Source organism: Pseudochaenichthys georgianus, chromosome 23 (genome assembly GCF_902827115.2).
Source record: "Pseudochaenichthys georgianus chromosome 23, fPseGeo1.2, whole genome shotgun sequence".
In the NCBI taxonomy this organism is placed as follows: domain Eukaryota; kingdom Metazoa; phylum Chordata; class Actinopteri; order Perciformes; family Channichthyidae; genus Pseudochaenichthys; species Pseudochaenichthys georgianus.
The window spans coordinates 15,575,286-15,586,538 of record NC_047525.1 but is presented as its reverse complement, the minus strand read 5'-3'; the positions used below and the strand labels follow the sequence as shown (position 1 = coordinate 15,586,538).

The window sequence follows — 11,253 nt, the reverse complement described above, 5'->3', positions numbered from 1 at the left end:
ACAGTATATATTTTCTATAGTACTATAGTATTCTATAGATTATTTCCCAGAATCTATAGTAAAACACGTAGGCAATTTCTATAGTATATCCGCAAAAATCCTGTAGTATTCTACAGAAAATTTCTATAGAATTCGTCCATAGATTTTTCTATAGTATTCTATAGAGTTTTTTGCTATTATGTTGACGAAACACTCGAGTAAAATGTAATTAAAGTCAGATCCACTCGTGTCTTAGACGTGAACGCGCTCTCAGCTGGAGAGAGAAACCCTGGCTTGATTTACCGAGTTGATAACCAGCGTCGTAGGACCACTTAGCGAGATCTCGTGTGTTAGTTTGTTGTTGTTAGTTTGTTTGTTACTCAAACATATCCAGGGTATGTTGAACTGGCTTCGTAGTACAGGGCATAGGTGGCTAGCAGCGCTGAGGTCAAAGACACAGACATTATACATTATATTTGTATTTTACCAGGATGCAGTGACACAAATATTTACATATTTACATTTACTATCTACAGCACCCGCCGCCCCTGACATCCCCCACTCCCCCCGTTGACAATTTACTAGCGGTACCGAAGTGGGCCGGTCGAGAGTCCCGGGATGATTTTTATTCCCATTCCACCACTGGCTACATGACCGTATGATTGCCCATATTGACGCACCTCATTCCTAAACTTCTAACAGATATCATACAACATAAACCGATCCTTCAGCCTCATATGAGCTCTCAGATACGTTCAAAATTAAACTGTCATCGCTGTCTGAGCTTGCTACTGTGTGCGCCATTGTGCGTTTACATGCAGAAGCTGGGATCCTGAACGGTGCAGCTGGAGCGCTGTGCCCGCAATGACGTCACACATCATTTGGCGGGACTTGAAGAATCCCCGAGAAGATCCAGACAATTGTCAACATTGAAGGGCAGATTAATGGTTATCAAAGTACAAATATCCAAAATCAGTTCAGTAACGGTTTTCAAGGGGACAATATTTACTCAAATTGATGGGTTTGGATGATGGGGGAAACTCGTGTCACAGGCTCTTTAAACTTGGCTATAGCACTAACAGATAGGTTTCTGCTGCAAGAGCTTTTGACTAATGGCTTTGTAATCTCGTAATAGTACTTTTAGATAAGTAAAAGTTATTAAGAAATGGTCGGATAAAGCAGGATTTAGAATCCATTATATCCATTATATTGCTAAGTGGATTTTACCAAAGACTAAAAACGAGGCTTTCAAAGGAGGTATAATTTAATTTTGGTTTAGTATTGATAAGTAAACTTGAGCCAAAGATTGCTGCAACTCCACCTCCTCGGCCCGTGCCTCGAGAAATATGAGTGTTGATATGGCTGGGTGGAGTAACCTCATTTATGCTGACATATTCTTCATGTCTCAACCAAGTTTCAGTGAGATAGCATATATCAATATTATAATCTGATATTAAATCATTTATCAATATTGCTTTAGATGCTAGAGATCTTATGTTTAAGAGACCACATTTAATCTTCCTGTTTTGTTGCACTGTAGTAGTTGTTACATTTACTTTTATTAGGTTATTATGTATGACACCTCTATTAGGTTTTACCTTAAATTGTCCTTGGGCAGACACACACACCGCTAATATTGGGTATTTTATTGGGTTCGGGATTCCTATGGATGACTGCCTAGGAGAGAGCGCAGAGAAGCGTGTAAGACTGCGACTCCGCCTCCTGGTCTCAACTCCAGTTTGTCATGGATTAAGTCCACAAAATGTTTGTGTGGTGGTTGGTTTGTGGGATAAGATGTACAGCAGCAGGTCAAGACGACAGAGACTTTGAAGACTTTACTCTCCTTAACGGCCCCAAAAGTTCCCAGTGGCCTTCCCTAAACAAAGGGAAATGTCTGTTTTGCTCTGTATGCCCTGCCACCTTTACTAGCTGGTCGCCATGTTGCTTTGTCACAGTGGGGTTATCAGCAGCTGGGAACTAAAGAGCACATGGAACACAGATCTTTTCTAAAGCCAAATGCCCAACGTTAACCCAAGTGAGAAATGATTTGTGTTGCCATCCCGTTATTTGGATCTTCAACTAAATGTAATGCGTTCTAACTTGCTATACACCCTTTCAACAAGTGTCATAACAAGTTCATCCAATCCTTTGTCACTTATCCTGCTGACAAACCATTTTAAGTGACATAATGACACTGATTAGAGCTGAGAGAGTGAACCAAACAGTGAAGTTAAAGGCTTTTAAACCAAAACAAAGAGCTGAAAGAATATCCATGAGCATCACCTTTCACATGACACAGTTATTTGATCCATTGTTAATTCAAATATGTGAACCAGGGTGGGAATTTCACGACGGCCACGACGGCCATGGCCGCACTTTGGCCGTGATGCCCTGTTAAAAAAAATGCAATTCACGGCCAAAGTGGCCTTTGTGCCCCTGTCAAAAGTAAAACAAAATGTCCTGTGGTATTGGTATTTTGACTAGCAATTTAGTTAAATTGTTTCGTTTATCAACGCTACAACATAGCGTTTCGTGAGTCGGTTGTCGTTGTTGGGGGGAAAAGAGCGGGAGGGCGCTCCTTCTTCACTACAGACCAGGGTGGGAATTTCACGACGGCCTTTGTGCCCTGTCGGCCTTTGTGCCCTGTCATGTGGCCTTTGTGCCCTTAAAAAAAATGTGAACGGGAAGGCAAAATGGCCTTGCCCCTAAAATGACGAAATTCCAAGCCTGCTCCAGACTATCGCGCCACCTAACCATTCGCCAAAATCTTTTTAATACGAGCGGTAACCGGCCAAGCGCCGTGCAAAAAACAATCTTCAAATAAAAGAAAGTCACCGGAGGAGTTAAAGGAGTGACGGGGAGTTGGCTGCAGTGCCGCGTCCTAAAACCCTATTATAATCTATCGATTAGATTTATGATTAGAAAATTATAAAAGTAGGGTAGACATGTGGAGATTATCCGGCTGAACAAAACGTGCATTTATCAAACAGGTTTGTTTTCCACAGACCTTATTTCCAGCTATTTTCTAAAACCCTGTGGAGAAATTCCATTGCTTTTTGTGGAGGGAACCAGCAGCTTACTTCCTGGTTTCAGGACGCGTCACTGCACCTCTCAATATGATGCCAGTATAAACAAGGTCTTCTGTCGGCTCTGTACATCAATGCCGACCTATGCTGACAAGTAAGTGAAGAGTAGACAATATAAAGGTATTGGCGAAATGTCCCACCAGCTTAGGATAATGAAGGTTCTAATCAAATCAATTACATATAGCCATTACATGTCTAACTCCTAATGACAGGAACGCAGAAAGTGCATTATACAAATAATAATACTCATAATAATAGCAGACATTTTTTAACAATGACCACAATATCATTATTTTAATAAACCAAATATGAACAATTGAGGAAAATGAGGAAGAACTGATGATTAAAATGTTGTAGTACAAGTAGTAATGTAGTTAGTGCATACATTATTGCAACAAATGTGTTAATTTTCTTCATTATTAGTCGACTTTTTTTTTGGTGGACGAATGCTCCGGGCCAGTGGTTACAATGGTGGGGCCAGTGACAATACAATGTTACCCTTACTGTCTACCCCTGACTGACTTATGTGGTTTATGGCTGAACTTAACGTATACGTTTAAGAAACACTATTGCTATTCAGCCGTTTGTAAAACGACTGGTGTTGACGTTAGTGCTACAATTTTCAGTCATGTTGATTGACCAGTGTAATTTAACCAAACAGCCTTTGTGCCCTGTCATGTGGCCTTTGTGCCCTGTCATGTGGCCTTTGTGCCCTTAAAAAAAATGTGAACGGGAAGGCCAAATGGCCTTGCCCCTAAAATGACGAAATTCCAAGCCTGATGTGAACGCAGATTTAATATGGAACATTGGACATTCCAAGAACTGAAATCAAAAACTTATATGTCTCTTTTTCTGAGTCAAGCTTTTTTCTTTACTTTGTTGCTTCATAATTTCCCCCTGTCCTTCTGAAGTATTCACATAATTGAAACAGCACTCAAATGAAATAAAGATGTTCATTGTTGCCTTAGTTTCTTTTCAGAATCAGAATCCATTATATTGCTAAGTGGATTTTACCAATTTGTTTTGGTGTAGTGGTGCATAACATTTGAAAAAATCAAAGCAAGTTTTGCAAAGATCAAGAAACAGATAGAGAATAAAGGAAACACAAAATAAAAATATGAAAAACATATATATGTAGCTGTAAATGCACTGTACGAAGTATACAAATAATATACAATATAGTATTTATCACAGAACCTATGCTTTCGTCAAAATATATTTTAAAATAGAGAATTAAGGTGACAGGTCCTTCCATGCTAAATATAAAAGTCATCATTACTGTTTAGTAGGGGTGTAACGGTTCACAAACATTTCGGTTCGGTACGTACCTCGGTTTTTAGGTCACGGTTCGGTTCGGTACGTTTTCGGTACAGCAGAAAAAATTATCACAAAACATAACATATATTTTTTTAATTATTATTAAACTGTGAATAATGTATTCACTCAAATAAATGCAAAATATAATAAAATAAACATTAAGGTGCAGCATTTCGATGAACGGAAATAATCTGTATTTGAACTGTACTGTTCTAGTACTCACAAAACATAAACTATTAGTTTTGGGTTTTTAATTATTATTAAACTATGAATATTCACTCAAATAAATATAAAATATAATAACAAACATTAAGGTGCAGCTTTTCGATGAACTGAAATAATCTGTATTTGAACTGTACTGTACTAGTCCCTAAGCAGCCAGCTTGACATAATGACTTGCTTGTCATTGTATTTTCATGTTGTTTGAAAGAAAAATGAACTTGTCCACATTGCTTGCCGAAAGGGCAGATCTGCTGGCACTAGCAATGTCTCCTGCTGTGGAGAACACCCTCTCGCTAGGGACAGAGGTAGTAGCAGATACAGCCAGGTAGCGCTTTGCTAACATGGCAACATAAGGATATTTGCCGTTTGTAATAGCTTTGGCTCGGTCTGAAGTTTTTGCGAGTGGTGGAGGCTTAAATGCTAGCGGGAGTTGGGTTTGCACTTCAGTCTTTTGGTACCGGTGATATTCACGTTCGGGTGATGCCTTTTCAAATGAGTGTGCAAGTTTGATGTATTGCCAGCCGCGTAACCAATTTTAGTTGAACAATGCCGACAAACAGCTTTGGTTCGGTCCACCTGTCTTTGTCCGTCATCCTTGTATGTAACTGTGAAACCAAAATGTTCCCAAACCGGAGACTTCAATGATGCTGGAGGATTTTCGAGCTCAACTTTATCTGCGTTCGCCATTTCGACAGTTCCTCAAATTACTGACTACATCTGAATGCTGCGACGCAGCACCTGAGATTACTTCCAAGAAGTTGTTCACGTTCTCAATTTTTTTACGTTTAACGTTATATTCATTCGGTACACTTCGGTACACACGTGTACCGAACCGAAGGGCCCGTACCGAATAATTTCGGTATGGGTACGTGTACCGTTACACCCCTACTGTTTAGTGAGTCTACATATCTGTCTTTCTTTTACAAACATGCTAACCGATCTACATTCCCTTAACTCGGCTGCCAAAATGAAAGATATGAGGAAATGTCAGATGTTATCCTCTGACTGCCTTACATAACTCCTAAGCTTGTGTCCGGGATAATCCTCTTAGAGAGGAGAAGAGTTCCCCTGATAGAAAACAAAACACAGTTTGCCTCCTCTGTCCCCTGCTTTTAATAATCAAAATGGAGTTTGCGCGAATGCCACCAGAGTAATTAATCTTTGCTGGAGGACAAGCCCCTGATCTCTAATCTATGATTATTTGTATGTTCAAAATGAGCAGATAGTGATAGATGTTGTTGTGTAAATGTATGTGTTTGGGATTTGCATTGTGTTAGACACGGCTACAGATGCATTTGAAAGTGAAATTATAGAAGCACTTTCCTGTGGAGAAGCCCACAAGAAATACATTATTGTGGAGGCAGTGCTGTGTTTCATCAAAACGTATGGAGCTTTAATGACTGAGGGGGATAACAAGCTGTTCTTCCTTTTGGCCAACTGCAGCATAACATCTGAATTGATATTAAAACATGTGTGATGTTAAAGGATATTCTCCCCCTCCCTGAATTCACTCAATTTGCATTATGTACAAATTGGGAAAAGTATATTGTCGTTATTGTTATTATGTAATCATGAGAACCATGACAATAACTTTGTGTGACTGTACGGTGTGCTGAAGTGTAAGCACTCTGATCCCCTCTGGTGGTGTGAGAGAGATTTACATCAACAATGATGTTTACACAGAGGCTGATTTTAGCAACCCTCGAGGAGTTCACACTCAACAACTGCAAACCTCTGCTTGGTGGGTAACAGCTGATTACAGTGTTGTTAAAGTGTTTTCAAATATGTCAAAAGTATAGCAAATACATAAAGGCCTAAGCAATTTCTCGCCAGTGTTGATATCACAAAGTGACTAAGGCTTTGAATCAGCATGCACTATGTTTTGTTGGGAAATAAAATTCCCAGAAGGTGTAATCATATGTATTATCATTATCTTAAAGGGCCGATTTCTGCCTTTGCAGACCATTTACATAAACAACTACATATATAACACAATACAGGAAATGGAAACCCTAAAAAAAGCATCATATGACCCGTTTAGGCCTGCTTTTAGCTCAAATGTCATTTAAATAAATCTGCTCTGTATTAAAAAAGGTGGTTTTGCTTCTAACCTGGTCAACAGTAGAATCATTACATATTTCTTGCACAGGTATATCTTTTTAGGGACGTTAAAAGGGTTGTACCATCTCAATTCGACACAAAGAAAGAGACAAAAGTCAAAGTCAAATTAATTTACAATAAATAATGTTTATTAATGCAGTTATGGATCTAAATTCAAATAGAAAGCATTTAACATTCTAGCCAGCTGTAGACACTGCCACATATTTAATAGAAGAGATATCTAAGTAACTTTTATTGGTGGGATTGCTGGGCCAACATTTATTATCCTTTTTCTTCTGCAAACCTGTTCAACTTCATTTAAACGTCAAAATGTTCAGCTCATCCACGACATTATCAGAAATAATCGGTCAAAGCTTTTCTGGCATGTTGTGCAGAGTTAAATAAAAGCACTCAATGTTTTAAGTTAGTTGGGTTACATTTCTCTTTAAAGTTTCTCAGACTTTGCAAAGTTCTGTCATCAAGTTGTAAACAAATGTGTCCTTGTTTAAACAATGAAACTATGAACGCAGACAGAATGACACCTAGTAAGACAGGCTTAGAAAATATATTTTAGAAGCAAAACAGCAAAAAACATTTTTTTAAAAGTAAACGAAGAACCAGGAATCGGGTTTCCTGACATATATATGTACCTGATTTACAGGTATGAAGGCATACAAAGGCTTTGACACTTGGTCGTGCTTTAAGGAACGATTTGTTGGCCAAATGTGAGTGAAGAGAACATCAATGGATATTTGTATGTGGACATCTTTTTATTTGGAGAACTGTAAGCTAGCGTTGTTTTTACCTAACCCTGCCACTCACTTTAAAAAGGTAGCTCCAAATTCTAATTCAGTGTATTTGTACAGTCAACGGGTGTAACTGCAGTTTAAAATATCACTCACTCATACACACACACACACGCACACTCACTCGCACGCACCTCAACTCCTTCTTTATACAATTTAAAAGAAAAGCTTTTATTGCTCGCACTATAACTATCATTCCAACTCTTCATACTTCTTTAGCTGCCCCTTAATACACATTTTAGCCATAAATGCAGTTCAGCTTCAAGCTCTTTATTAAGCAATGCTACTCAGCTCCCTAATACACATGAGGCAAATACATCTTCAGCTTTCAATCAACACACTTTAGCTACCGAGGCGAGTACAGACTCATTTATTGTCAGTAGCCAGCAATAACACCGCAATTTCATCAGAAATTGCATTCTCAGTTTTTTATTGCACTAGCAGAGCAGATGGCCTGACATTTAAATATCTTTATTTACAATAAAGCAATATGTGAACTCCTCAAACAAGGAGAAATGTAAACAGGGTTTGTCATTCAGTAAGCTGGGAAGAGTTTGTTCTCTTGTTTAAATCAAGAAACAGTTTAGTCTTGCTTGGAATCTACATTCAGGATCTGAAGACATACGCTGTAGCATAGATGGTCCAACGTGGTAAAAACACACGGACAAAAAAAAAGTAACAAAAAGAGGACATCCGTTATGTTTGAAGCCACAAGGCCCGCTCGATGCAGTTCATCTACTGTCCTCTTGGAGGTGCTGGTCTGACATGGCTTGAGGAAGGAATGAGGGTCCATTATCATGCAGGAAACCCAGCGCTCCTCCCCTTTCTCCACTGTGCAGTGAATATCAAACACCAGCTGATAACCTGGGAACAGGAAAAACGATATGGTAAGGCCTGTTAACACTGGAAAAACATAGAGCATTATATAAGTCAACAACTCTGAAAGGTTTAATATGAGTTTGTCGTTCCTTTGTTGCTACTTGATTTTGGCCACAAATTGTGCCAACTATTCTGGCATGTTGGGTTAGGGCAGTGGTTCTCAAACTTTTTCTGTCAGGCCCCCCCTTTGGAGAAAAAAAAAAGTCGGGCCCCCCCCAACACAAATAGTCAGGCTCAGTGGCGGCGCCAGAGATTTATTTTTTGGGGTGCTGTGGGGTAGCTTGACGTTTAGAGGGTGCTCAAACATTTAGGGTTTCCCATTAATGTACCGGTCGCTACAGTGGAATTTTCTACTGCAACACTCCCCACGCATACGTACCCGCAACTGTTACAATGAAGGCTCGATAATCAGCTCACGGCCGCATATAGGTGTAAGCAGGGGTAAAGTGCTATTTTTATAGGTGGTGTGTGGACCTCACATAGGGGGGATTTTTAAATATTGAAGTTAAATGCATCAATCTGGTGCACTTTGAGAGCAAAATGAAGAGATCTATGGACACATCTCTCAACACCCATATGAAACAGAACTGTAAACAGATTTACTATTTCTTTATGGATATTTTATTAATCACTCCCCTTTTAAACTGTATTCTTGTTTTACTGTCATATAGTATTTCATACCTGCTTTTAATTTATTCTCTTATTTTTTTATAACTATAATGATCATATAAACGTGTGCCTCGGAAATAATTGTTTACATTAATGGTGACCAAAACGTTTGAGACCCACTGAGATAACACTGAGAGAGTCCTTTAGCTCACTGAGTCTCTCAGTCTGGCAGGAGAGGACTCTCCTCCACCTTGTTGTTGAAAAGACTCCTTATAACCGTTAGCGTAGCTCGCTAGCACCAGAAGCTCACATCAACGATCTCCGGTACCGGTTCTCTCTCTCTCTCTCTCTCTCTCTCTCTCTCTCTCTCTCTCTCTCTCTCTCTCTCTCTCTCTCTCTCTCTCTCTCTCTCTCGCACGCACACAAAATGGCTCGTTCCACACACACACAGAGCCGAGCTTTAATGAAACACAGAGAGCCAGACGTAATAGTACGGTATCATATTATTTCCAATCAATAATTTTTCCAAATATGATTTTTTTTTTTTTAATAACCATTTTTCCTCCTGGTCTCTCGCGCCCCCCCCCCCTGTAATGCCTCTGCGCCCCCCCACTCTGAGAACCACTGGGTACCACCGCTAACCCTAGACTAACTCTAACCCAACGGGTTAGCCTAACCCTATCCCATGTTTTACAATGTAAAATATATTTACCTTTAACCACTTGTGGACTAAGGCTGGAAAGAGTTAACTCAACTTAACCAAATAACTTGTTATGAATCTTGTGAACGTTAGCTGAGCTACTTTCTACTTAGATTTGTATTATTGTATAGCACATACAGGATGCAATACATTGATTACTGAGGCTTAGGGGAGCACAATTCAGGAAATCTCATGATTAGATTCACAATCGGTTCACGATTCAAATCGATTCACGATTCAAAATAGCTCAGGAGTCCGCCCTGTGAGGCATGAAGGGCGGACAGAGTGAAGAGGATTTCCTGGTGTGCTTCCTGGTTGCTGCATAAAGTCTAAGTGCCATGTTAGCGGGAGATTACGGAGCTCACGAGTCCGGCCTGTGAGGCATGAAGAGCGGACAGAGTGAAGAGGATTTCCTGGTGTGTTTCCCTGGATGCTGCCAGTCGAAGTGCCATGTTAGCGGGACATTACGGAGCTCACGTCGTAGAAAAAATGGAAAACAGCGTTGTGGCAAGAAAAAAAAAAGTGAATCGATTCTTGGAATTTCTGAATCTAATCTGAATCAGCAGAGATAGAATCGCGATTCTCTTATCTTTTTTTGTGCACCCCTAGCAGACATTACACTCACTTTCAGAATATTTTTTATTGAAATGTGGTCTTTTTAAAAGAATAGGTCCTTGACTAAACAACAGATGGTAAACAATAGTAGACTTTCTAGCCACCATCCCTTGACTTTCTCCGCTCGAATAGCTGCTGTTGAATAAGCTCAAACACAATTATTTGAAAAACTCTCTTCTGCAAAGTTTGAATCCATCCAGCTTACACAAATTAAATAGCCAATTATATAAGATGGCTCTTAAATGTACATTAAACATGACACTGAGCTAACAGAGGCTAAAACTGTATGTCCCCGGAAAGCCTGGGCCAATTATACTTCTAAAACGGTAGTGTACATATCTTTTAATAGTTGAGCTGCTAACATTGGCCAGGCTTCCACACATAGAAAACCCTACAGTTTAACCCGAAAATAGTCATGAATCGAGCTGAATAATGTCTTATAAACTGTTTTCTGATTCTCCAACTGTACCAGTTGTTGCGTTCAGGGCCATTCCTTGTGATGGCCCTGTTCTTTCTTCTTCTTCTTGTCGTTTTTCTCCTTCTGGAGTCTCTCCAACTCGGCCTCATACATCATCTCCTGGATCAAGTATTTCTCTCTACGCATTCTGTCCCGCAGGTCTTTGGGGAGGTCAGGGATCAGGTATGCAATCAGCGTCTTGATGGAAAACACCATATGCTGCAAAAACAGAGCACATCATCACCTAACCCTAGCCATAAGGCCAGAGCCATGTCTCCTAATAAAAAAATGAAATACTAAAGTGATGAGGTGGGAAACATCAAACACAGGGAGTTTCGAATTTGAGACATTGACATTGATGATTAATAATAATGATATTAATACATTTTATTTATAGCACTTTTCATGGTACATTAAAACGCTTAGTGAGTAGATGGGCACTCAATGGTGGAGAAAGAAAGCTTAAAAGCATTGACATCAGGA

The 11,253-nt window shown here is 39.6% G+C and overlaps 1 protein-coding gene across 4 annotated transcripts in view; it reads right to left on the bottom strand.

The window, feature by feature from the left end:
- Positions 1-7,128: 7,128 nt before the first annotated feature.
- The window catches only part of LOC117439257 (anoctamin-4-like), a 93,013-nt gene continuing 88,888 nt past the window's right edge, over positions 7,129-11,253 (bottom strand). For all 4 annotated transcript variants that reach the window (XM_034075106.2, XM_071201761.1, XM_071201762.1 and 1 more), the window contains 2 exons: positions 10,783-10,989; positions 7,129-8,374 (listed from right to left, as the gene is read on the bottom strand). In XM_034075106.2, coding sequence (XP_033930997.2) covers positions 10,795-10,989 — 195 coding nt within the window. In that variant the 3' untranslated portion in view covers positions 7,129-8,374; positions 10,783-10,794. The remainder of the gene's footprint in view (positions 8,375-10,782; positions 10,990-11,253) is intronic.